Source organism: Marmota monax, unplaced genomic scaffold (assembly GCF_021218885.2).
Source record: "Marmota monax isolate L192 unplaced genomic scaffold, Marmota_monax_Labrador192_F-V1.1 WCK01_AAM20220418_F8-fsc00102, whole genome shotgun sequence".
Taxonomy (NCBI): domain Eukaryota; kingdom Metazoa; phylum Chordata; class Mammalia; order Rodentia; family Sciuridae; genus Marmota; species Marmota monax.
Genome location: NW_026692494.1, coordinates 1,347,086 through 1,372,964, shown reverse-complemented (window position 1 = coordinate 1,372,964; position 25,879 = coordinate 1,347,086). Strand labels below are relative to the sequence as shown.

General features: G+C 59.3%; 2 protein-coding genes across 8 annotated transcripts in view; both read right to left on the bottom strand.

Moving 5' to 3' along the window:
• Window positions 1–4,007, bottom strand: part of Myo1f (myosin IF) — a 34,773-nt gene extending 30,766 nt beyond the window's left edge. Inside the window, exon 1 of the mRNA XM_046443804.2 lies at window positions 3,779–4,007. Within this exon, the coding sequence (XP_046299760.1) occupies window positions 3,779–3,781 (3 nt within the window). The 5' untranslated portion in view covers window positions 3,782–4,007. The remainder of the gene's footprint in view (window positions 1–3,778) is intronic.
• A 946-nt stretch (window positions 4,008–4,953) lies between these two features.
• On the bottom strand, window positions 4,954–25,672 carry Adamts10 (ADAM metallopeptidase with thrombospondin type 1 motif 10). 7 transcript variants are annotated; one of them, XM_046443801.2, is made up of 26 exons: window positions 25,547–25,672; window positions 22,854–23,410; window positions 21,857–22,042; window positions 21,317–21,663; window positions 20,802–20,958; window positions 19,092–19,309; window positions 17,221–17,304; window positions 16,977–17,122; window positions 16,565–16,608; window positions 16,329–16,434; window positions 16,095–16,241; window positions 15,836–15,977; window positions 12,943–13,050; window positions 12,337–12,482; window positions 12,185–12,248; window positions 11,308–11,410; window positions 10,945–11,078; window positions 10,728–10,851; window positions 9,112–9,192; window positions 8,864–9,027; window positions 8,630–8,756; window positions 8,414–8,543; window positions 7,787–7,991; window positions 7,392–7,568; window positions 7,157–7,316; window positions 4,954–5,669 (listed from the first exon to the last, which is right to left on the bottom strand). In XM_046443801.2, the coding sequence occupies exons 3-26, from the start codon at window positions 21,942–21,944 to the stop codon at window positions 5,560–5,562; spliced, it is 3,312 nt and encodes a 1,103-aa protein (XP_046299757.1). In that variant the 5' UTR covers window positions 21,945–22,042; window positions 22,854–23,410; window positions 25,547–25,672; the 3' UTR covers window positions 4,954–5,559. The 7 variants fall into 7 exon arrangements, with proteins under 7 accessions (XP_046299757.1, XP_046299755.1, XP_046299754.1 ...); XM_046443799.2 differs by having other exon boundaries at window positions 23,308–23,410; XM_046443798.2 differs by having other exon boundaries at window positions 23,308–23,468; window positions 25,547–25,626.
• Window positions 25,673–25,879: the final 207 nt, after the last annotated feature.

The following is a 25,879-nucleotide window of genomic DNA, read 5'->3' as shown; positions in this document are numbered from 1 at the left end:
TTGTGGCTCTGGAAGGACCAACTCACTCTCAGCCCTGTCTCCCCTCTTCTCACAGGGATTCCTTTATGAGCTTCCAGAGGACTAGGATGTAGGAGCTGGTCAGTACATACTTGCTGAATGAATGAATGGAGTACCATGGAAGAGACTTCTCCCTGTCCTGTCTTCTAAGCATCCCCCCCTCTGTGCCTTCCAAGTTACCATGGGTCAAGTTTCAACTGTTTACTCATGAGCCCCTTCCTTGGGGTGGGGGTGTAACGAAGAGGTTGTGGTCACAGTTGACCACAAGCTGAGTATGACTCAACCTGCTGGGGCTGTTGTGAAAGACCATCAGGGGCTGGAGGTGCTAGGGTGGGAAGGGGAAGGTAGCTTCTTCCTTCAGCTCTTCAGAGAGGTCTTCCTACCCCAAGGTGAGAGGCAGGAGGGGTAGGGGTAGTCTGGGACAGACTTGCCCTGTGCGAAAGGGAGGAGGGGTTCTTTGTGGTCAAGGTGGTGGCTGCTGTGGGGCTGGGGCGCCCGCCCTGTACTGAGCACACTTCCTGAGACTCTGCTGTGCCCGAGGGAGCTGAGACCATGTGCAGATGACCCTCCTCTTGGAGTAGGTGGAGAGATTGCCCAAAGGGCCTGGGTTGGGGAAGGGGAGCGGGCGCAGAGCTTCCGGCAGGAGGCAGGTCTCGGGGTGTGTGTCGGGGACCCCCGAGTCTAGCTTCTTTGGAGCGAGCAGGGTGTCCAGTTCTAAATAAGGCTGAAGGGATGGGCAGGGGTCCTTAAGGGGAATGGGCAGCCCAGGACATGTGGGTCAGTGCCCACCTCCACCGTGGCCTCTCACCTCCTGGCAGGAGGGGCGGGCTGTGCCAAGATGGCTGTTGACAGCGTGGTCTCAGGAGTGACCAAGCTGAAATCCGCTCTGGTTACACAGATGCTCGCCTGACCGCCAGCTGCCTCAGTTTCCCCATCTGGAATATGGGAGCCCGGAGCACGCAGACCTCACAGGGCTGCTGTGCAGATGTGGCGAGGCAGAGTTTGTCACACACACATGCCAGCCTCCCCGTTGCCATCTGCAGCAGCCTCGGGCTTGGCCCCTGGAGGCCCAAGGCCATGAGGAAGGGAGCTTGTTCCAGTCACCCCAAGTGCTCCCAGCTTTCTGTTCCTGCGTGAGGAGGAGCAAGAGCCCCAGTCTGGAGAGAGCACAGAATACCACTTCCTTCCTCGGGGGTCCCACGAGCTGTGGCTGCTGGGAGGAGATGTGATGTGGTGGCACTGCTGCTGGCACCAAGACCCCTGGTCCCTCGGGGCTGCCCTTGGAGCCTTGGTCTGCCTCCCCCGCCCCGTGGGCTCTGGGGCCACGCTCTGTATCCCACGCTGTGCAAACAGCATCCTTGTCTCCAAAGGCTCCCAGGGTTGCCCTCCCGCTTGGGGAAGCAGAGGGTCTGTTTCCTTTTGGTCCAGCCAGAGCCATTATCCCACAGGTAGGGATCCCCGTCTTTTTGGAGCGGGGCTCTCTGTCTGGTTGCTGGAGACGGTCCAGGGTCAGGGGACTTGACACCCCACACGGAGGCTGGAGCTGGGGAGCTCTGGTCTCACCCTCTTGCTCACTGGAGAAGAGCCTTCGGGTGGGGCCCAGGCCCAGCAAACACCTCCCTGGCCCTGGCTCTTGCCATCCCGCCCCCCCCCCCCCCCCGCCCCACAGCTGGGCTCGTCTTCATGACTTTCACCTATGGTCCCTCTCAGCTCCAGTCTCTCCTGTCCATCTCCACAGCCAGTGGCCCTAGACCAGGCAGCCACATCACTGGTCTCTGTGCTTTCTGTCTGTCCCTTTAAAACAACCACGATCAGCCTCCTGTCACCACCAGTGCCAGCCAGCTGCCGCCTCCTCCCCGCAGCCCACAGTCAGTCAAACAGAAACTGCTAATGACAGCGGTGCCGGCACCAGCCAGAGTCAAGCAGAAACAGGAGGGACCTGTTCCATCCTCCTCTGCGCCGCCCCCATCACCACCCACCAGCCCAGGAACCACCCACCAGCAGCAACACTGCTGGCCAGCAGCCGCCCAGCCGGCCACCTCAGCGACGCCGTGATGCAGCACTGACCCGCCAGGGCCCACTCGGAGCCCCCTCACCAGTGGGAGCACCCTCACCAGAAACCAGTGCGGCCTGGGGGTGGCGCTCAGTGCGGGGTGCGGTCACACCCCAGCACCATGACAAAGCAGGCAAACCAAAAAACCACCCAAACCCCCAAACCCAGCAACGAGCTACAAACAGCAAAGAACACCCCAAGCCACCCAGCTCCAATAACAGCAACCAGACCGCGTCGGTTCATCCATCACCAGGGCTCACCAAGACGTCCATCGGAAAAGTCCAGGGACCAGTCTTAACCCCCTGTCATCACTTCAGAGACAAGAGCCACCGTTAGCACCATAGCAACAGCCGCCATTGCAGCCGACGGTGACCACTCCTCCCTAGTGACCAGGGTCGCCCGCACCCTTCCCGGGGCTGACTCCAGAAGCACCTGAGCCCCGCCCCGGAATGGCCACTGTGTCCTGGGCGCACACCGTGTGCTCTGTCACAGACCTTCTGAACAGAGTCCTGTGTCCCTGCAGGAAGTCCAGCCCCACAGGCAGAGGTGGCGTTCCCATGGTGGCCTCCTCCACCTCTCCTGCTTGTCCTCCCCTCCCACTCGGCCCCGTCCTATCTCCCAAGGAGCAAGTCGCTTCCCGTGTTCTTCTGAGCCAAGTGCCCACCAGGGCTCCTCGGCCCCGGGCTCGGCTGCGTTGGAAGCGTCTCTGTCCCAAGGCCTGGCTGTGGGCCGCGGAGCCCGTGATGCCCGGCGCGCCCCTGCTCTCCCAGGAGGGTCTCAGGCTAGCCGGCTCCTGCCCCGCGCGCCACCTCTGCCTCGCCCTGCCCAGCTGTTTTCTGCAACCACCGAGAACCCTGCCCCGCATTCTGCATTCTCGTTGACAGAATGACAAAAACCGAAAGCTGAAGTGGCCTGAGGAGGTCTGGGGCTGGGACCTGGGGAGGCCCGTGGAGCCAGCGCGCTCCCTCTTGCTGGGTGTTGCGGGGCTGCTGGGGCTGGACCGGAAGGCCTCGGGTCACCGCTCCAACACACCTGACCTCGGCGCGCAGGCTGTCTGCAGGGGTCTCTGTGGCCATCCTCTGCGGGTGGCTCCGAGCGAGGACACTAACACTGTGACCATCTCCCCACCTTTTCCTCTGTAGACACTACAGCCAAACCACCCGCCACCCGCACAGCCACACTGTCACTACCCCCCCCCCCCCCCCCCGGCCCATGAGACACAGCTTCTCCCCCCATTGGTGGACTCAGACGGCCAGACCCACAGGCCCTCTGAATGTCCCCACCGAAACGCTCCTGAAGAACCTCGTTCACAGCCAGCCCTCCAGAGATGACAGCTGTGTGCACCGAGGCCAGGAGAGAGGAGGGGACACGTCCAGGGCCACAGGGGGAGATGAGAGCTGAGCTAAGCACTGGCTTCCCCGGACGTCCCCCAGGAAGGGACCAGGTCCCTGTCCCTGCACTCTGATTCCCTTGGGACACCTTCTCCTCCTGTTGCTGTTCCATGGGTCCCAAGAGCCAGCCTGGCATCGTCAGATGGGAACCTGTGCCTGGTAAGGGTCTGGGGTCCCTTGACCTGCACTGAGGGACCCCAAAGGGCCGGCCACTGTCCTCCTCATTCCTCACCTTCCGAGGCCGATCTCCGTGGCACCTCCACCTGGCTGCTGTCCCCACCCCTACACTTCCAGAGCCCACCCTTGGAGGACTTACCATGGTGGGGTTGGCGTCCGGCTCCTGGGGGGTCACCGGAAGGGCTGTGGCAGGGGCACAGGCTCAGAGGGCTCTTGGGGGCGGCTTGGGCATGGCCCTGCTCCCTTCCTCACCGGCTCCTGGCCCTCGGTTCCTCTTACAACAGCCCCTCTCACTTCCTTTGACGGGAGGGGCCGTGGCCCTGGGGGAGGGAAGCTGGGCCCCAAGGGCGGGGAGACAGCGGCTCTAGAGCAGAGCTGGGGGAGCCGGCTGCCAGAGCCTCTGCACCTCCAAGATCGCGGACAGCCACTGCCAGACCCCAGACAGGGGGCTTCTCCATCTCAAGGACAGGGGCCACATTCAGGTCTGCTGGCCGCAGGGCTGACCACCCTTTGCAGGGTGATCCTGGAAGCATCTGGATTACTCATCTCCTTTGAAAACTAGGGAAAGGGCCATGTTAGATGCGCCTGCTCTGATAAACTCTCTTCCAGATCAGCCTCTGCTGGTCTTCCCTGCGTACAGCCCTAGGGGCCCATGCGGCTTTGTCATGGAGGGGCAGTGGGGGTGGACGGTCTGCGGGGCCAGGTGTCCTGAAAAGCCTCCAACTTTGGGTGTGAGATCTGGACCTGCAGCCCCCGGCCCTGCCACTTCCTGGACTTGATTTCCCATCTTGCTCTTGTAAAATGGGGCATCTTCTCTTGGCAGTGCCTGGACCCAGGCTTTGGTCTCTGGAAAATCAGCAGACCACCACACCCTGGCCTCTTGTTACTAGAGGAAATAACAATCCCGAGGGGTTATCTCCTCCCCACCTCATCCAGCAAGGGGGTGGCTGAGGGGGCAGCGACCTGTGTTCAAACCCATCTTTGGCCTTTGATGCACCCTCCTAGGTGTCCACAGGGGTGTCCCCTAGTGTCCACATTTGGGAAGGAGCCTGTCTCTCCTTGAACCTCCTGAGCAAGTTCCAGGAATTGGGGCAACTTGATGGGTCCACAGGCAGGAGGACCCTACGTTGTTGGGGTTGTCAGGGTGTGACCTTGGGAACCCCCACGAGAAGCTGTCCTTCTGTCCTAGAATTCTGGGCTTTTGTTTGTGTTGGTAAAAGTCCCCTAACTTCATTGTGGATGACCCTGAAGAACTGTGACCTCTTCTGGTCCTGGGCAGGCACTGGCCGGGACACATCTAGGAATGCACGGAAATTTACACAAGACAGAACTTTATTATGTGGGGCTTCCTGGTGAGGAGTGTGTGGGCCCCAGGGTAGGGCTTGTAGCACCATGAAGAGGGTGGCCTGGATGTTGGGGTCCCCACAGGGCAGGCAGAGCAGAGGATGGGGTGGATATTCCCCTGGGGTCAGTTCACGGGGAGGGGATCAAGGAGATGGTGCTGAACTCCTCCCCCATAGTAGACACAGATTCCCCCCAGCTCGGAGTGGACAGGAAGGCCAGCGCTGGGGGGCAGGGCACCCGAAGACCCCCTCCCCACCTCCACTCTTCACAGTACATATTCCCATCAAAGGGTGGGAGAGCATTGGGGACTCCACGAGGGTGAGTGCAAAGGGCCCTGGGGTGACCTTTGTCCCCTTCCCAGACCCACCCTGGAGGAGGTCTCAGTATGAACTACGTGAGGGGCTGGGAGTAGCTAGCCCCTCTCCATCGCCCAGCCAGGGGCCCTGCAGGGGTTCCCAATAAATAACTTCCAGCTCCATCTCACCCTTCCCTCCCAGCTCCCGCCCCCTCCGGCCCTCTCTGGCCCAGACCCCCCTCAGCCTGCACTCAGGTGTGGCTTCAGGTGCCGCGCGCCCCCTAGCGGCCCTGGCAGGTTTTGCAGCACATCTGGCGGAAGTAGGCTCGGCTGCAGAACTGAAATTTGAGCACCAGGGGGCAGTAGGCGACTTTGTTCACATCCTTGCACTCTGGGGGCGGGGTTGAGGGGAGAGAAAAGGAGAAATCAGGTCTTAGTGTCCCTCCCAGCAGGGGTGCATACACTGTCTGGACTGTGGGTTCTGGTCACTGACTTTGCCTCTGTATGTCTCAGTTTCTGCAGTTGTCAAAAGGGGCTTATAAGAGTACGTATGTCATTAGGCTGTTTTGAGGATTTAGAGTGTGCAAGGGTTGGGGCTGATTTGGATACATCATTAGCCAGAAAAGTATTTCCTATTCAGTTATCTTTTTGATGCCACCCAGAAGAGAATAACTGTTTACAATGCTCACTCCTTTCCCAAGTTTAATAAACTTGGGCCACAGTTCCAGGCATTTGTGTATTTTATGTTCATGGTATTCAACAATCTCTCTTCATGACATGGGAGAGCAGCCAGTGAAGCACAGCAGGGTCCTGTCCTAATAAAGGGCTTCACATTGATCATTTTGTTCCATCTCCCTAATGAGGTACCCCGCCCAAGTGAAGACATCATTCATACCCCTTGACAGATAAGGAAATGGAGGCACAGTGGTATGAGGCAAACCTCTGTAGTTTGGCTCCAGTGCCTGGAATAAGAAATCTATTGCTGTCTATCAAAAATGTGTGTAAACTGGTGCGGTGACGTACACCTGTAATCTCAGCTAGTTGGAAGGCTGAGGCAGGAGGATCACAAGTTTGAGGCCAGCTTAGGCAACTTACTGAGACCCTGTCTCAAAATTTAAAAAGAGCTGGGGGTGTGGCTCAGTGGTAGAAGGCATGCCTAGCATGCTCAAGGCCCTGTGTGCAACTTCTAGTACTGCAGAAGCAAACAAGCAAACAAAAACAAACATGATTTACAGCTGGGTCAGTGGCACCTGCCTGTAGTTCCAGCTACTCAGGAGGCTGAGGCAGGATCACTTGAGTCTAGGAGTTCAAGACCAACCCGGGTAACATAGTGAGACCTCCCATCTCCATTCACACACACACATACATACATACATACACACACACACACACACAGAGTTGTGGTATAACAGCAGTATTCTCAAGGAGAGGAGAATTTGTCCCCTCCTCCGCAGTAGGCAATATCTGGAGATATTTTTCCTTGTCATTATTGGGGAGAGGGGGTGTTACTAGCCTCTAGTGAGAGAGGTCGGGACGCTGCAGACATCCTACAGAGCACGGGACAGAATCACCTGGCCCAACGCATCAATAGTGCCTGAGACTGCGAAACTCTGATTTAAAGGAAAAATACAAGGTGAATGAGAGAACAGGTGGAAATGAACAGGGTAAAGCTCACGGGCTGAGTGTGGGGAGGAGCTGAGTCTGAGTGCTCAGAGGGTCAATGCCTAAAATGCTCAGCACAGTGACACCTAATAAGTGTTTGCAGGGTGGGCACAATGACAGATGGCCTGGCAGCGACAGAGGAGAGCATTTCAGGGGCTCCAGGAGCTCTGCGACTAATTGTCAGGACCCCCTTGGCTTTCTCCTGTGCCCACATACCTTCCGGGCCGTCCCCAGGTGGCGTACTGTCGCACTTAGTCTCACACTGCTGTGTGGTGGGGGGCCGCAGGGCCTCGGTGCACTCGCGGGACGGCTGGCCGGTGTGGCTGGTGCAGTGCACGGCGCGCTGCTGCTGGCCGAGGCCACACTGCGCGGAGCACTGGGGAGAGGTGCCGCTGAGCCAACGCCCCTGGGCCCTGCCCTCTCCCGAGTCCCCTAGGGCGTGCCCACCTACCTCGCTCCACTCACTCGCTACCCAGCGGGCTGGGGGACAGCGGCGCAGGTTGCAGCGCATGGTGGCCGGCGGCTTAGCTGCGGGCGGGCAGTGCGTGGGGGGCAGCGTGGCCCGCTGGTCAGCGCTCTTGCAAAGGACCACGCGGTGACGAAGTCCGGGCCCGCAGCTTGGGGTGCACTGTAGTTGGAGATTTTTATGCTCAGCGGGTGGGCAGGGGGCTGACCCAGTGGGAGGAGTGGAGTGGACAGGTAACTGAGCCAGTCGAGGGTGGCCCCCTAGGGTACCGGGCCACGGAGCAGGGGCCTCAATGAGCCCCACCCACAGGCATCCCAGGACCTGCCCGCTCTCTGACTGGAAGCGGACTGGGTGCGGGCGGGTGGGAAGGGGCAGCTGACCTCAGACCAGTCCAGGGCGGCCCACTCGGGAGGGCAGGCGGGGCCATGGCAGGCTTCCAGCACCGGTGGCCGGGGCTGCGGGCACGCGCTGTCGTCCAGCGCCTTCTCTTCGGCGGCCGACATGCGGCGCTGGCACACGACGGAGCGGCTGCGCACTCCCGCGTCACAGCTGCGGCTGCAGCGCGACCAGTTTCCCACCACCCAACTGTTGGGATGCAGGAGGGGCCTGAGCAAGTATTTGGGGCAGGGGGCCCCAACCCTGGAGCTCGTGTTCTAGCCGATGCCAGTCCTGCCAGTGAGCATCTTACAGAATGGGGCAGGGCAGGGGCAAAGTGCTCCAGATGCACTTAGAGAGAGCATCGCATCACTGGGCACCCGACTGAGGGCAGGGAGATGCATCATCCTGATTCCCCAGACTGTTACCCTGGCTGTGCAGCATGATCGTCCTGACCCCAGAACCATCCAGCTTTAGCCCTCACCTTAAGGAGCACCATGACCTTGACCTTGGGTCCACTGTCACTGCAGTCCTGCATAGACCTGCTCCCCACCCCCTTGGAAGCATTCCTCCTGACCCCAGGGAGCACCCTGCCCCACCCCAGGCCACCCCGCCTCCAGGTGGACACTCACTCTGGTGGGCACGGCTCTGTGTTGCAGGCACGCTGCCTCTTGGGCAGTTTGCTGTGGGCACTGCAGTGGTGAGGGGCTACGGCCGAGCTGTCCAGCTGGTTGCGACACTCCACCACCTGCACCTGGCTGCCTGGGGGAGGGGAGAGTCCCGCTCAGCCCCGTCAGAGGACGGCAGGCTGGGTGCCTCGCACTCCCCCCGGCCCACCCTGGCCTCACCGCCTGCACACTGGGCTGAGCATTTGGTCCAGGGTGTGTAGTGCCAGGAGTAGGGGGGCAGGGCGTCCCGGGTGATGGGTGCATTGAAGCGGTAGCGGAGGGCAGGCAGCTCTGTTCGGGCCAGCACCTGGGGGCACAGGGAGCAGCCGATGGAGGGATCTCGTGGAGTCTCCATCCCCAAAAGATGCTAATGTTCTCCTGCACCTGTACCCCCCCACCCCGCCCCAATGTTACCATGACGATGAGAGAGGCATTAATGGGTCCCAGGGCTTCTAGGCTCTGGGCCTGGTCTGGCCCCTGTCGCAGGTGAAAGGTGGTCCCAGCCAGGGGCAGGCGGTGAGGCTGGGGGATTCCGGGCAGCCCCTCCAGCAGCAGGGACTCCTGGTCCCCCTTCAGGGCTGGGGACAGCACAGGGCTCAGAACTCTAGTCAGGCTACCCACCTCTGTGGACCCACAATCCCCATCTCCCCACCTCCGCATACCCAGATGACTGAGGGACAGGTTCAGGTCCTGGATGAAAATGTGGACAGAGCCTTTGGGGATCCAGACGACATCCTCATACCCTGGACAGCAGAGGTCTGATGTCACCCACCTGTCCCCCTCATCCTTGGCCCCAATGGTGCTGCTAACCAGCTGACACGTGAAGTACACGTGTCACCACGCTCATTTTACAGATGACAAAACTGAAGGTCAGAAACTAAGCAAGTGGCCTGAGTTTTACAGCTAGGCAGTGACTAAGTTGGGAATTTTTTTCGGCCAACATTAGTGATGGACAGAGGTAGAGCCCAGGGCCCCATACATAACAGACACTCTACCACTGAGCCACACCCTCCCTGGGGTAGATTTGAACCCAAATCTTCCTGCCCCTCTAATCACCAAAATCATCTGATCCAGCCCCCTGGTTCCTACAGATACCACTGAGCCCCTGCCACACAGGGTGACAGGGTGGAATTTTGGCACTCAGAACTACGTTTACAGCAGGTTTCACCACTGACTACCTGGGCCCTAGGAGCCCTCTACATTTGCCCACCTGTACCATTCCATAGTCCTGGCCTATCTGGCTAGACCCCACACCGTCCCCTGTGAGCTCTACCTTCCCTCTCGGCCAACATCCCCAACCCAACCCCCTACCGCAGGAGGAGTTGCATGGCTCTGTGGAACCCCAGGGTTTGGGATCAGGTCTTCAGGCCTAAGGACCCTCAGTCTCCATCTCTCTCTCTCCTTGACCCTCTAGATGGCACTTCAATGTCCCTTGGGCTCCTCAATCTCTCTGTGTCCCAACTCAATAACTTTCCTGTTCCCCTGGAAGTTTCCATCTTGGGGACAGCCTATTGCCTACTAGGGATCACTTAGATGTCCCCTTGGACATCTGAAAATCCTCCCTGACTGCACATCCCCAATCCATGATCAGCCATGTCCTACCACCTGGTGCCTGGATTTATCTTCATTTTACCTCCTCTTCCCATCTCCACTGCCCCTTCTTAGCTATGTCACCACATCGTCTCATTCTTGACACCAGCTGCCTTAAATAACCCCACTGGGGCCCTGCCCTGGGGATGACACTCATGTTCTGCAACTTGTTCCTGCTGGTCTGTGCGTGGCCTCGGATGACCAGCCCCATCATCCATCCCGCCACACTCCCTGCGGCAGAGCCCCCCAGCTTCCCAGCCCTCCTAGGCTTCCTGACTCCCCCTCCTTAGAACCCCTTATCCCCAGCAGGAGCAAGGAAGAGTGTTCACTACACCCCCCAGGGTCCCCTCCCCAAGTAAGCCTTTTCCTGCCAGCACAGAGAGCTCCCCAGCTCCTCTGGCTCACAGGATGGAGAATGACCCCTCTTCCCAGCCAGACGCAGCCTGAGGGCCCCAGGACGGCAGAGGGAGGAGATCTGGGTTTCTAGGCCCGGAGACTTCTGGTGGCGGGGTCTAGGCACCAGAGCCCAAGGCAGCAGCTAGGGCCCTTCCTGATCCTGATCTGGGGCATTTTGGGCCCCCAGGACTACATGGGGCCCCTAGAGTCTAAGAAGTTACTGATCTTGGCTGTAGTGAGGTCAGCCCCGTCCCAGCCACCAAACCCAAGTGGGGAGTTTGAGAGCCCTCACCTGCCCCAGGCGAGGCTGGGCTGAAGACCCCCTCGATGGTCTCGCAGGCACTGCCGTCACCCCCACACACGCGACACTTGTCCTCCCGTAGGTCGGAGCCCAGGACGCGGTCACAGCCCACATGCTGCACAGAGAGCGCAGCGACCGGGTGGGCGTCACGGAGATGCCCTCCTGTCCCCCCACCAGCCCGCTCCTTCTCCTCAGGAGACCACTTTACCTTGCACTCGCCGCTGACGCAAATGTCCACTGTGTCTGGGCGGCAGGGCGTCCCGTCCACCACAGCGGCTGCCCTCTCGGTGTAGAAGTTGAAGCCTTCGGCTAGGCATGTGAGAGAGCAGGCCTTCACGCCCCCTGGGGGGCACGGCCCCGTCAGACCCAGACCCAATGTCGTGGGCAGCGGGGAAGTGGGAGTGGAGGCCCAGGTGCCCAGGCCGACCTCCACCCAGCACATCCCAGGAGCTCTGCTTCCTTGGGGAGGGGGAGGTCCAGGCAGACCCCATGATGCCTTCAGCATCCACGCACGGCTGCATGCCCCCACAGCTTCACTGCACTGCCCACAGCCCTGGGATTCCCAACTCACCTCCTCGGTACGTCTTCCATGTATAGAATTTTCCACGGAAGGGGACACTGTCAAATTCAGAGCACTGCATTTCCCTGAAGTCCTGGGAGCCAGGGGGACAGTCCTGGATGGAGGAAGTTAGGGCAGAGAAGTAACACTCAGAGGGGCATTTGTTGAAAGATTGAGCCTGGAGGCAGGGAGACCAGGGAGGAGGCTGGGATGGTCCAGGTGAGACCTGTGCTAGGCATCTAAGTGCATCTAGGTGAGTCATCACAGGGGAGGGGTGAGCTGGGATGATGCCTGATTTCTGACCAGGGGCCTTCTTAAGAGAGGAAGCCTGGAATAAATGGAGCAGGGTTTCGAGCGTGTGCCAAGTTCCTCATGAATGTTGGGGGAGTGTGGATTCCCTGTGGACTCGAGAGTCCCCAGGTGGGGGTCTGGGAAGGTCACTGCTCACCAGAAGTTTTTCCTGCCCTCTGAACATCACCTTCTTTAGCAAGCCTCTGTGTGTGTCCCCCTAAAACTCATCCATACACAGGACCCCAGCCCTAGTAACTCCAGCATTTAAGGAACAAAAAGCAGAGACTCTGTGGAGAGAAGCCCCTCAGGGGTGTAATCATGGAGAGGCCAGAAAGATGTGTGCAGATCTCTGGTCAGACCAAGGCACAGCAGAAGACAAAAGATGGCCCCCAGATTTGGTGAGAGGAAGTCAGCCAGGGTTCTGGGATGACAGAGGGGGGTGGCTGGGCTCTTTGAGGGAAGCTAGGTTGAAAGGAGGGGACACACTGCATTGTACCCGAGGAGATGGCAGGCAGCCGCCTGAAGCACTTGGACCCGGGCTCCCAAGGGTTGAGGGCTGGTGTCCCCTTGTTCTCAAGTGTGAGTCCCAGACACTCACCTCCGTGTTGCACGAGCGGTGCCGCCTCCGTTCGCCCAGACAGTACTTGCCCCCGATGGTTGGCCTGGAAGGGATGGGGGAGACAGGAGAGAGATGGGGCGACAGGGGGCAGGGGTCCCGCGTTTTCCTGGGAAAAGGTCCTGAGGGCTGACCTGGGGCTGTCGCAGTGGCGGCTGGAAGAAGACACACCGCCGCCGCACGTTCTGCTGCAGTCGCCCCACGGGGTCCACGGGCCCCAGGCTCCGTCCACGCCCTCCGGCCGCGACCCGAAGGGGACACACACCCGCTTGTAGCACCACTGGGCGGGATTTTTTGGTGGTGGTTTGGGGGGAGATGGAGAGGGCAGAGTCCTGGTCTGCACAGGCTCTGGGCTCAGGGCCCCGTCCCCACGACTCCCCCATGACCCAGGCACAAGTCCCCGTCCCTCGAGGATGGGGCGGAAGGGGATGGACAGTGGCGGGGTCTGAAGAAGCTGCCAGTCAGGTAGCACCGGGCTCTGGCAGAGGCCAGAGGCGTGGCGAGGGAGCCGGACAGCGCTCAAGCAAGAGGCGTGGCCTAAGCACAGGACCAGCGCGGGGCGGGGCGAAGCTCGTACTGAGACAAAAGCCGGAGGGGGCGTGGCCTGAGATGGACGGCCACACCGGGGCGGGACCTGCATGCGGAGGGTGTGGCGGGAGGGGGGGGGCAGGAAGAAGGCGGGGGCGTGGCCTACGCAGGAAATGGACCGAGGGGCGGGGCCCAGCCTTGTGCGCGCTCACCCCCTTGTCGATGGTGTGCGTCTGGCACACCGTGCCCTCGGCGGCGGGGATGCTGTTGGTGATGCACCGGTTGCTCTTGCTCAGACACCACAGCTCGCTGCAGACCTCCTGCGGGCCGAGGTGCCCGCTCAGGCTCGACACCCTCCCTCCGCAGCCCGCCTGGCCCGGGAGGACCCAGCGTCCTGCTCACTGCAGCCCCGGAGCCGGGCCCCCGAGTTTTCCCGTCTCAGCTGAGCCCCTTTTGGGGCATGGCTTGGGACTTCTGTCAGTAAGCTGTGCTTATGGAACACCGATGAGGGGCACAATCTCCTTTGAACATTATTATCCCCATTTTAGCGGAAGAAAATCAAGGTTCAGCAGGCAAGGTCCCTGAACTACTAGGGGGCAGCCTGGAGACTAAGCCAGACCTTTGAGGCTGGGTAAACTTGGGACCTGCTAGGAAGGGACAGGAGGGATTCCCTCTTCTTTTATGGGGTGTGCGGAAGTGTAGGCAGAGCGGTTGTGAGGAACCAGGCCTGGGCGGTGGGTGGCTCTGGTCAAGTCTCATCTTTTGTTTTTTCCAGGTGGTGGTTCTCTTGTCCCCCCATCTGAACTGGAGAAGCCCCTGGTGCTTTTAAACTGTGGAGGGTGAAGGTTCAAGAGGATGGCACAGGGGTGTTTCTCTACTTCCCAGGTAAAAAATTAGGACCACCTTCTCCCGTCTTGGGCTGCTTGGGCTGGCCCAGGCCCTGACAGCAGGTCCCGACCGTGGAAGCTGGACAGGTACCAGAGAGTCGTTTTGACCTTTCATTCTAGGTTGTTATCCTGGGAGAAGCACCACTAGATTCAGGTGTTGCCAAATCTCACTCCCTCCAGCCCACTCCTTCTGTAATTCTTTACTTGAACCAAATCCTCCCAAGCTTTGCAGATTTGGGATTGGACTGGATGATGTAAGACCGTACCCTACTAGGGTCAGCTCTTGAGAGATGAGTTGTTCTCAAACACGCTTCCTCAAACCTCCAGAGGCCCTGCCTTCTTCCTTCACAAAGAGGACACTCCTCTTCTGAAGACTCAGCCTGGTTGTCTGGCTTCACCTACTTGGCTTGTGTCCTCCTGGCCATCTCTAAAAATGCTGCACCAGTTCAGCCCCAGTCCCACTTCTGACCTTCTCTCTGTGAGGTACTGTGGCATATATGGTGAGTTCCAGGCCACTCAGGGAGACAGTCCTACCACTGACTTGCAATACATTTCCCCTCTCTGGGCCTCAGTTTCCTCATCTACAAGACGGGCAGCCTTGCATAAATGCCCTGCTGTTGGGGACTAACGGGCACACGATCCCTGGCCCAGGTGTTAGGCTGAGCTCCTTCTATATCTTAGCCATTTAACATGCTGTAAGTAAATCCTGTCTTTGACAGGAGGGCCAGAAAGATGTTCTTTGAAAAAGGAAAGGAAGGTTCAATTCAACTTATATCCAGTGCCAGCCCAAGCTTGATATTCTGACAGTTCCTCTCCCTTCCCACCTCCCTTTATAAAATTCGGAGTCTAGAGAGACTTGGGTTCAAATCCCAGCTCTGCTGAACTATGTCCTGGGGTAAGTCATCCTCCTTAGGCCCAGACTCTCTATCTGTAACTTGGGGATAAAAGGATTGGGAGGGGTTTAAATGAGAAGATATATAATCATGTGCTCAGCCCATAGTAAGTGCCCAGTAAATATCAGGTATTACCATTGTTAGGATTTTTAGGACATGGCAGATATTCAGGCATAGCCTCAGAACTTCTTAGAGATTCATTAGAGGCTATTACCAGCCAAGTGAGGGTTGGAGGGCAAGAGAATGTCAAGTAAATGTGCACTGTTCCCGGATCTGTCTCCTTGTCTTGCAGTGGGAGGAAGTGAGGGCGTTTTGATAGCTGCCGGCCCTCTGCTCTGCACTGGCAGGACATTATCTTGGCTATGGCCAGGCAGACTCAGATCCTTCGTCTGGAGCATCAGGAGGGTTGGGGCTGGGCCTGGGGTCACTAGGGCTGAGCCTGAGGATATCCAGGAAGCATGTTCGGGGACTGAGGAAGGTGAACAGCCGAGGAACTGGCCATGACTGAGGTCTAGTGGCCAAAGAAGGAAGCCCGCAAAGTCTCTGGCTTTCTGGGGGAGCTGGGAGTGGGCTTCCTCCTCCCCCCTCCCCAGGCCAGCTCACTTTTTCCCCCTCTGGTACTGGGGATTGAACCCAGGGGCGCTTTACCACTGAGCCACGGCCCCAGCCGTTTTTATTTTATTTTTGAGACAGGGTTTTACTAAATTGCTGAGGCTGGCCTTGAACTTGTGAGTTGCTCAGATTATAGTGCCCCTGAGCCCAGCCCTAGCTCACTTCCTGTGCATAGAGCTTTGAGAGTCTGAGCCTCCAGGGAGTGGGGAGTGGTCAGGAAGCTCAGAGCCTGTCTGGCCAAGCAGCCAGGAGACCTAGTGAACCGGTCAGTGGGGATGAGGGAAGGGAAGACAGGGTGTCCTTGGAAGGGTCTGCCCACTTCTTTTCTGAGTGAGGTAGGTCGTCCACTCCTAGGGAGACTTTTCGTCAAGTCTGGGTGTTTAGTTTAAGACTTCCCACTTAGCGGTCTTGGGCCTTTGGTCCTGCTGCAGGCTGTGGGTGGCACTTACGTGCTGAACAGAAGGTGGTCCCTCCAGCCCAGCCCTCCAATCAGGGAGCCACAGAATGGGGCATCTCATTTTCGGTCCCACTGTTGGCTGTTTGGGACACTGTACACCCCAGGCACCCCTGTCTTCCCGGCTCCCCTTGGGTCTCACCCCACCCCTCGCTGGCTCCCCCGCCCCCCACTTCCCGGGTTGGGTGCCCAGTGGTGGGGTTTCCCGCCCCGCGGCCCCCTCCCCTCCCAGGAAGGAAAGCAGGAAGGCTCTCTCTACCCCGTATTTACACTGACGCGATTTGACTCCGTGCTGGAAGCGGCACTGCTCGTCTGCATCATAGGCCTGGCCAGGGGCCACCGTTGGGTACACGAAGTCCTGTCTGGGGGGCCGGTTGTTCAGGCAGAGCCCTAGGCCGGAGCTGCAGGAAGTAAAACAGCTATCATGCCAAGGGGCTGCAGGCCAGGGGCTCTGGGGCGCACCTGGCAGGGCATTGCCACAGCTGCCCCCCCGTGTGACTGTGACCCGCCATCCTCACTCCAGAAAGCTGGTGATGTAGTCTCGGCTGCAGGATGACCACACGAACGGGTTGGTCTTCATGGTGATGTGAGCGGCCATGAGCTTCGCGGGGTCCTGGCCACGGGCCCCACAGCTGTTCCCCACGCCGTCGTGGTTCATGCCGAATCTGGGGAGAGGGGTGTCGGTTCCGTGGGGCGCTGAGGGACCCGCCCAGCTCCTCCCATCCTCCCTCTCCTGAGTGTCCTGGCCTCACGTGTGCCCGATCTCGTGGGCAATGGTGAACGCCGTGGCCAGGCCGATGTCCTCGTTGATGCTGCAGCTTCTCTCTCTCTCGCACATCCCGCCCACCGGGGCCAGGCCTGGGAAACAGGCACGTGGGGTCGGGCCGGCGGCCCAGGGCTGGGCTGGCTGCCCCGGCCACCCTGCCAGGTCTCACCCCAGGGTCAGGGACCCCCTCACAGAGGCCCAGGATCTACGGGACTCCGGTACCTAGTGTGCCGCAGGGTTTGTTCTTGTAGATGCAGATGTCATAGCTGTGGAAGGACAGGGCAGTGAGGGGGACAGGGCTGCCTCCCTGAGCCACCAGCGCCACCGTGCCCAGCTCTGGGGGGTGAGTCCTGCCTGGGAGGCGCTGTCTGCCCCTCACCCCAAGCTTCATGCTGCACACAGCTGAAGCCAACCCGCTGGCCTTGGGGGTGCTGGGGTACGTGAGGGACTCCCACTGACCGGGAGGGCGAGTGAGTGTGTGCGTCGGGCCCAGGTGGCCCAGCAGCCCCCTCCCCACACTCTCAGGCTCCTGGCAGCCTTCCCATCCCCTCCATCCCACGGCAGATGTGACCCTGCTGGTCCCTCGGTCCACTCGTTCCCTGGGCCCAAGTCCTGGGTCCTCCCCGCCCCTCACCGCGTGATGAGCACCGCTGTGTCATGGTTGGCCACACCGGTCTCCGGGATGGCGTTGCCATGGCCGTTGCGGCTCACGATGGATTTCTGCCACTTACAGAAGCTGTCTAGGGACTTCCCGGCGTGGTGGGTGATCTCCAGGGTGGGCTGGGGACAGAAAGAGCGAGGGGCACGGGTGCCTGTCACCTTGGGCATGGCAGGCAGAGTGCCTTGGAGGGAAGGGGTGTCCCCTCCCGCGCCCACACCTGGTCCTCGGTGAGCAGGATGAGGCGCGTCACCAGGATGTTAACGATGTTTCCCAGACTCGAGTCCTGGAAAAGTTTGGCAACCTGACCTCCAAGAAACAAGAGAGACGGAGTCTTAAGAGGAGCCCGGGATGGAAAGCGGAAGGCAGAGACAGCGACCGCAGCTTGCTTTCGTGAAGCCCCTGGTGCGGCTGGGCCCGGGTCAGCCTGGGGCACGTGTCCTTTCCTGACTGGGAACCATTTCATCCTGACTTTATAGATGAGGAAACCGGGGCACAGAGGCTGCAGGACACACAGCTGGCGGTACCTTAAGTGGGATTCCCGTCTGGGTTGCCTCCCGTCTTTGCGACATCCTGTCTGAGCTTACCTGTCTACTTGTCCGTTCACCCCGGCTCACCCCGCTCACTGCCTTGAGTGTTTTTGCCCAGAGGCAGCCGAGGAATATGCACATCTGGCCTCATCCCACAGCAGTCGGAGGTACCAATTTAAGCATCAACACAGGAAGGTGGAACTGTGAGGGCAGCGGACTCTGGAGACAGTGGTCAGGGGAGGAGGAAGTGGTCCCGGGGCAAATGGGCAAGTGGTGGAAGGCAGGCTGCACAGGGACCTTGGAGAGTGGGCCATCATCATCCCGCCTGGAAACCCCCGGGAATCCAGGCAGGTTTTAGGAAACTCAGAAAGCCCAAGGGAGGGAGGGGAGCCCAGGGCGGGGCAGGACACAGTGGTATCAGAGGTGATGTTATGTCAACATTTGGGCCATTCATCTGTCTGCTAAACTTTCTCTTGTTTTCTGCTTCAGTGAAACAAGAACCCCATTCATCAAGCCCTCGTATGTGCCAAGCACTCTACACGGCTTTCCTCCCATTAACTTCTGCAGTAGGTGCCAGGGTAGCCCCATTTTACAGCTGTGGAAATTGAGGCTAGGTGAGGTCAACAGCCGTGACTGAGATCTAGCACAGGACTGAGAGCGATGGGTAGAAAATAGTAGATAAAAACAACAAAAAACCTGTATCTGAACCGAACACATATAGACTCTTTACTTTGCATATCCTTGGTATAGAGCACTCTAAGTCATCTAGAGACGAGCTGCAGTCTCTGGGAGGATGTGTGTAGGTGCTATGCACACCTGACATTTTACATAAGGCACCTCAACACCAGGACTTTCGTATCCGGGGGGGTCCTGGAGCCAATCACCTGTGGATACCGAGGGATGGCTGTATCTGAGCGTGGGTAAGGGAAGTCATCCTGTATGAACTGATAGGTGGACGCTTGTGCAAGAACTCTGCATGCATACAGATGTGTGCCTGCGAGTGTCCTGCTCACCTTCACGAGTACCTGCAAGCTGCATGCTTATTATTATACACAGCAAACACTTACCTACCCTGTGCCATGCCCTGTTCTAAGTGCATATCAATTCTCTGAATCCACCTAAGCATTATGAAGCGGGGGCCACTATTGTCCCAATTTACAGATGGATAAGCCCAGGCAGGGGGTGCAGTAGCTGGCTGAGTGAGGGCACACAGCTGAGGAGGGTCGAATCCATGGATGCAGAACCTACATGCCCAGAGGACCTACAGTTCTCGCTCCTGTGTCAGATCTCAAGCAGGGCTCTTGACCTCTCTGTGCCTTAGTCTCCATTGCTGTAAATGCCACAGAGCTGGGATTTAGGTCCCTGCAGGCTGCCTCTGCTCCAGGCCACCTGCTCCCAGCCTTTCCTCATTGATGGCAGCCCTGGCTTTTCACCCTGTCCCTCTCCATCCTCCTGCTCTGGTCCCATATCAGGGACTAGGAGTGGGAAAGTGACAGCCATTTTCCTGACCCTCAGCCTCCGGTCCCCAGGGCCCCATGCCCAGGAAGGGGGAGGCACTTACAATGTTCATGATGGCCAGCACGTACTGCTCCACGTCCCGGCGCCCATGGTAGGCCACCATCATCTTGTCAGCCACCACCAGGGTCTCCACATAGCGCTCTCGGCTGACTGAGCGCTTCAGGCCCGGCTGGCCTCGTTCTGTTTCGTTTCCCAGGGGCCTGGCAGGTGGTGGCTTCAGGGTGCGTAGCCACCAGGGCCGACCTTTCCACGGTTTCTCATCTGGGGGGGCCCAGTGAAGCAATTAAGCCCACGTTGCTGATGGGACACTCAGCTGCTGACCTCTGTCTACAAAGCCCCTTCGGTTGTGCCTCCGCCCAACAGTCTGGGTGGACAGTTCCTGGTCGTTTTCCTGCCTGTTCTCTCTTTGATGGTCCATCTGCTCCACAGGCTGCTCACCACCCTTTTTCTATCTGGTTCTGAAGTGACCCACTCCTTGAATGTTTGGGCCGACACCGCTGTTGTCCGCCCCTCTGTCAAACCGTTGGGCTGAATAACAGTGTGACGACTCCACGGTTTGGTTGTACAACAGCCCAGCTGTTTGGCAACCAGACCACCCCCTCGCCCATGGCTACCTGAACACTAGGACAGCTGTCCTACTCCCAAGCTGGTTGGCTGAGTAACTGCCCAGTGTCCCATAACAACCGTTATGACGGCACAGCTCCCCGACAATCCTGCTGCTCCAGTGCACGGGCAGGGAGCGGGCAGGGAGCGGGCTGTCGCGCCGTCTGAACCGGGTGCCTGCATAACTTCCTGGGCTTCCGACAGCAACTTTCCAACCAAGGCACGGGCCAACAGGCCAGGCTGGCTCTAGAACAGCCCAACTGCCTGACCACACTATAGCTAGAATATCTCAGTGACCAAATCGTGACACCACCCAACTTTCTGCTTGTACCTCTGACTGTGGTTTTACGTCTGCCATGGTGTACCATCTGCAGACTGTCAGGTCCTTCAGCTCATTCACCATCTTGTTCTTGTGCCTTTCCACTGAGCATCAGTCTGTTTTCTAACTATATGATCAATCGTGCTGGCAAATATTCACTTATTATATAGTTTTCCTATTCTCCCTTTCTCTAGATGTCTGGTGGTGAATTGTTCTTCTACTGGTCTGGTTGTAAATCTGACTGTTTTTTTCATCACTGAGGATGGAACCCAGGGCCTTGCACATGCTAGGAAGTGCTCTACCATTGAGCCACATCCCCAGTCCTTTTTATTTTGAGTCAGGATCCCGCTAAGTTGCTCAAGCTGACTTCAGACTTGTGACCAGCAGCCCCCAGGTAGCTGAGATGACCGTGCCTGGCAAATCTGACCTTTTGAACGTGCCTGAGGCCTTCTGATGCATTTTGACTGAACCCTTCTAGGGTCTGATACAACCACACTACTTCTTAACTGTCTGATTAGACACTAATCCTAGAGATGGAACGGCTTTACACCGCCCCCTGTCTGGCTGCCTTACAGCTGGGCCAGCAGATGATGGCATGGGATGGGCTCCTGTCTGTGGCCTGGCTACCTGGCTGCAACATCCTGCTGCCCCACTGCCTGCAGGTGGGTGCAGCTCCGGAATTCAGGCCCATATCTTTTTCTCAACAGTTCCCCTTTCCCCGTGGGGAGATGCTTGCTGACCTTCTGGATGAAAACGCACTGCTGCCGACCTCTACCTCAAGGGAAGGATGTTGTGTGGCCCCTTTGCCCGCTCCCAGAGAGACAGGTGTACCTCTCACTCCACAGGCTGTGTCCAGGTGGGGGTGGCGCAGGGAGGAACGCTTGTATACCACATGAGGGCCACTTTCCTCTGGGCCCCGGGGACCCTTAGGCCCACCTTGTAGGGGCTCAATCAGGTACTCTTCCTCATCCGCCACAATCAGGCCATGCTGGGGTAGGGAAGTGGGAGAGAAAGCTCGGATCAGGTTCTTGTTTCTCAGGTCCCTGGGGCCCCGAGTCTGTCTTTGCCATTGCAATCCTTCTATCTTATTGGGTGTATTTTACTATTACTTTTCTAATTTCTTGAGATGATGTTCAAATCACTTATCTTCAGCCTTACCTAAGGCTACTCATTTTCCTCTAAGTACTGCTTTAGCTACCTTCCCAAAGTATTGATTATCAGTAGCTCTAAGTACTTTAAAAAAGGTCCCACTATGATTCCTTGGCTGATCTACATTTAAAAGTATTTTTCACAACTTCCAAAAAAGTGTGGGCATTTCCCTCTGCTTCCCAGAATCCTCAGCTCACCAGGCCCCCACAGGTGCTGATGGCCACATGGGAGCTGCCGGCCTGGCCCTGCAGGTGGCCAGCGTAGAGGCAGTGGGGCCGGGCAGCTCTCTGCCAGGCCAGGCCCTCTCGGGTCCAGTACTCCACGGAGACGTGCCCTGCCAGTAGACGGGGGCTGCGGGTCAGGTTCAGCAGGAAGTGGGTGCTGGGTGCAGCCACCTTGTAGAAGAGACGGGCCTCGGCTGTGGCCCCCGTGCCCCTGCGCTGCCTCTGGAGGGCAGGTGGTGAGAAGGCCAGCAGTGCCCCGTTGTGGTCCACGCGGGTAGGGAAGGCGATCTCATAGCTCTCCAGACTGGACAGGAACTCATCTGTGGGTGAGGGTCAGAGGCTCTGGTTGGCCCTGTGACCTAGCTCCTAAAGCAGGTGACACTGGCCTCACCAATTCCCAAATCCAGATCCCTGACTGCAGAGCTAAACCTAAATGAACCCTGGCCCTTCCACCCAGGACCCTCTGGCCACCTTAACTTCCTGCTCCCATGGCCACCCTTGGACCACTCCTACCTTGAGATCGGAAGGCATGTGTGACCTTGAAGGTGAGGCCCAGCCCCAGGGCGAGGGCCCAGCGGAGGATCTGGCAGGCGGAAGCCATAGGGGCTACGTGTCCACATGTCTCTCCCGGCCCCGGCTGCTGGCAGCCCCCGCAGTGCTGCCCTCCCTGTTCACAGCCTGCGCAGCATCACTGGGCTCCTGGAGGGGGGCCGGGCAGGAGGGGACCTGGTCTTATTGCCCAGCACAGCCAATGCCAAGGCCCCTTGCCAGATTGACAGGCACCTGCAGCCACTCACGCCCACACCTGAGGATGGTCAAGGCACATCCCCATGTGAAGATCCCAAATGTCCTTTCTCACTTAGTCCCACTCCCCACCCTCCCTACACTCAGAGCTGACCGGCAGGGACCAGGACCCTGTGCGCATCACCCCCGCCCCCGCCCCCCGTGTGCCAGCATGGCTTTGCACACCATGGCATTTCATTTCCGAAGTAACTATGAAGTCCCCGTTCCTCACTCCCCTTTTGTAAATGAGGGGTGACAGAGATTGCCCAGGGTCACATGGACAGAAAGAAAGGGGTAGCCATTCCTTTTTTGGATAATGACAGTGCTGGGCTGGGGAAGGGGGCTGGGGACGGCAGCTGCACATTATATGGACCGAGCCCTCACCCCTCCTGGGGCTCTGTGGACCTCCTGGAAATGACAGACAAGTAAACGGAGAGACACAAGTTCAGACTGTGACAAGCTCTCTAAAGAATCAAAGGGACACGAAAGCAGAGGTCTGAAGGATGCGAAGAAGAGAGTGGAAGAGACAGGAGAGGGTGCACCCGGCAGGGAAGGGCAAGGGGAAGGCCTGGAGGGAGCAGGGAGGAGCCTGGCTCGGCCGGGGCAGGGAAGGCCGGGTGCTGGTCAGTGCAGATGAAAGCCAAGGCATACACTGAGGGCCTCCTGCCCCCGATCTCCCTGCCACCTCCCGTTCAGACCCTCTGCCCGGGGTAGCACGGCACCTCACCAGCAGGCTGGAAACCCTAGCACGGTTCCGAGGCCTCTCCTCCGCCCCACATTTCCAGCCTGGCTCCTGGTCCTGCTTCTGGTTTCAGATTCAGGCCTGCCGGGCAGTTCTGTTTCTCGGGCCTCTGCCCCAGGCCAGCCTGCTGCAGACACCACTTTGGGCCACCACCCTGTGCCAAGCCCTCCTCCCCTACGCCCTCACGTCTCCGCCGCCCTCCTCCTCCGTGCAAAATCCCCCTTAATCACACACTGTCTTGTTTTCTTTGCAGTCCGGCCAAGTCTGAGAGTCGATCCCCAAACAGGGAAGCCTGGCTGCGAGGGAGGGGAGCCAGGTTTCCTCGGAGATGCTGAAGGAGAAGCCCACATGCCCCCTGCTGCTTGGATCCCTCCAGTGATGGGGTGCTCACTCAGGCATTTTTCCATGTTCTGTTCTGTTCTTGTTTTTTTTCTGTTACCTTTCAGGGGTTCCGTTGTGGCGCGGGGAGAACCCTTGCGTGTGGATCGGATCTTCCCTGAGCTGCGCTCTACATGGGCCTCTCTGGGTTTCAGCTGCTTTTTCTGCAGAGCCCGGGCAGGGGGGACAAAGAAGAGGAACCAGGCTGTCTTCAGTGGTGTGCTGGGTGGAGAGTTCAGGGTGGCTGAGGATTCTCTGAGCCCTCCTTACCCCTTGGACCTTGTCATAATGCCCCCCCCCCAACTCCAAAGGTCCTTCTTCCTGTGTCCTCCCCTATTCCTTCCTTGGAATCAAGATCCAGCCTGGCCGGGCTGCTCTGACTCCCCTCCTGCCGTAACCCCCTGCCCACCCCAGGTGGGGGCATCGCAAGTAAAGCTGGACCTCCCCGTCCCTCCCTCCCGTTGGCCCTGCCTCTCTCCTTTCCGGCACCGCGCAGGCTTGGTACCACATCTTCTTCCTGAGCACCTCTCTTTGGTCCTCTTCTCCTGCCTCCCCGCCAAAGCACCCCTCAGTCCTCATGGCTGTCTTCTGAAGCTGGGCCCCACCTCCCAAACTCCCAGCCTGTCTGTGCCTCTGGCTCGGGTGGGGAGTGAGAGATGGAAGGACTCAGCTTGGGCAGGGGAGGAGTGGGATGTGGAGAGGGCATGGCAGGGCCAGGGGCCGCTGGGAGGTGTGACAGTCCAGAGCACTGTGGGTGTGGGGGAGAAGATGAGGCTCCAGGGATGGTGTTAGGAGGGGTCTCAAGCCTGGAGGGCAACAGGGAGTCAGCAAGGGCTTTACAAGGACTGTGTGGGGCTGTGTGTGCGCATTACTGTATGGAAGTGACCCTGTAAGTGTATATGTGTGACCTCGTGTGTGTGTGTGTGTGTGTGTGTGTGTACACCTAGGCTTGGCCATTTCCCCCCAAGCCTTTTACTCCAGAAGGCAGGAGGGAGGCTGCCAGCCCAGGGGGCCAACACTGGAGGAGGAAATGCCTTGTAGATAGAGCCCGGAAACTGAGGCTCCGTCCCATCCCAGGGCTCCTGGAGGGACCTGTGGCTCCACACTTGGACCTCCCACACCAGGCCGGGGCAAACGCGCCACTGGGCCTCCATGTGGAGGCCGAGGTCATGTCTGGCAGGCAGAGGCGCCTGTGGGCCCGGGTCAGCGAGCCTCCTCTGAGTCTGCACATCTGGCTGGGCAGGCTGGAGGCAGCCCCTGCACCGAGGCAGACAAAGGCCCGACTGCAGCCTGCAGAGGAGCGGGTGGTGCTGGGCCCCAAGACCAGCCGCTAATTAGAGGCCCTGAGTCTTGAGCCCGACCCCTGGAGACACCCTGAGAGACTCGGTGACCAACTCAGGGGAAGTGGGCGGCACCACTCCCACACCCAGACACAAACACACACACTGGCAGCGACACACACACACCCTAGGGCAACCACACCTGCAGAGCCAGCACAGCTCAGCACACCAGACCCACAAAGGACCCCCTCCATCCCAGACACACGCGCGGACCCCTAGAACACACACACAGAAACAGACACAACTACACACTTCCAGACCTATGTGCACAGACACCTACACCCTCATTTACACACAGACATACACATATAAACAGTCCGGCCCTCGAATGCAGACACACACTAATTCACATACACACAGATGACTCAGAGACAGACGCACAGGCCTATGAGCAGACACGTACACACATTTACACACACACACACACACACACACACCCCAACTGGAGGCCAGTTGCAAGTCCCACAAACCTAGACTCCGCAACCTCACACACACACACACACACACACACCGGCATTTATATATCACACTCAAGGGAGACACAGATTCTTGGAGACACACCAGACACACGTCTGGACACTGACACAGAAGACACTTACCTATGTGTACACACCGGTTTACACTCACACTTAGGCAAACAGCCCGCCCAGATCATCACGGCCACTCGCCCCCAGACGCACAAAGACATCACCGTCCACGCACCCCTTGGGCACCTACGTGGGTGGACACGCGCCCACACACAGCAAACCCGACGGCGCTCCCCGAACCCGGGCTCCGACTGGCTCCCGGGGGCGCCCACTTGGGGACGTCCCGCTCCGCCGCGGGCTCCTGGAGGGACCAGTGGCTGGGGGACAGCGCGGCGAGCCACGGCCCGCGGCCACCCCGCCGGCCCCCGACACGCAGTCCCGCGGGGCCACGCAGCCCGCCCGCCGCCCGCCCCGAGGGCGCGATCGCCGCTACCTGCGCCGCGGGGCCTCCGCTCCGCCGTGGCCGCCGCCGTCTCCCGCCCCGCGCGCAGGAAGGGAGGGAGGGAGCGAGCGCGGCGGCGTGGCCGGGGGAGGGGGCGCGGGGACGGCACTTCCTGAGCCGCCCGCCAGGGTTATAAAAAACCCCCAAACCGCGCGGCCAGAAGCCCCGCCCGCCAGCGCCGCCGCCGCCCGGCCTGGGCCGCGGGCTGGAGCCCGGCCAGGGACCCGGGAGCGCCGCGCTCCGCCCGACCCGCGCCCTGCCCAGGGGGGTGCCGCGGGGAGGCGCGTGGGGGGCCCGGGGAGGCGCGCCGTGGGGAGGGGGCGG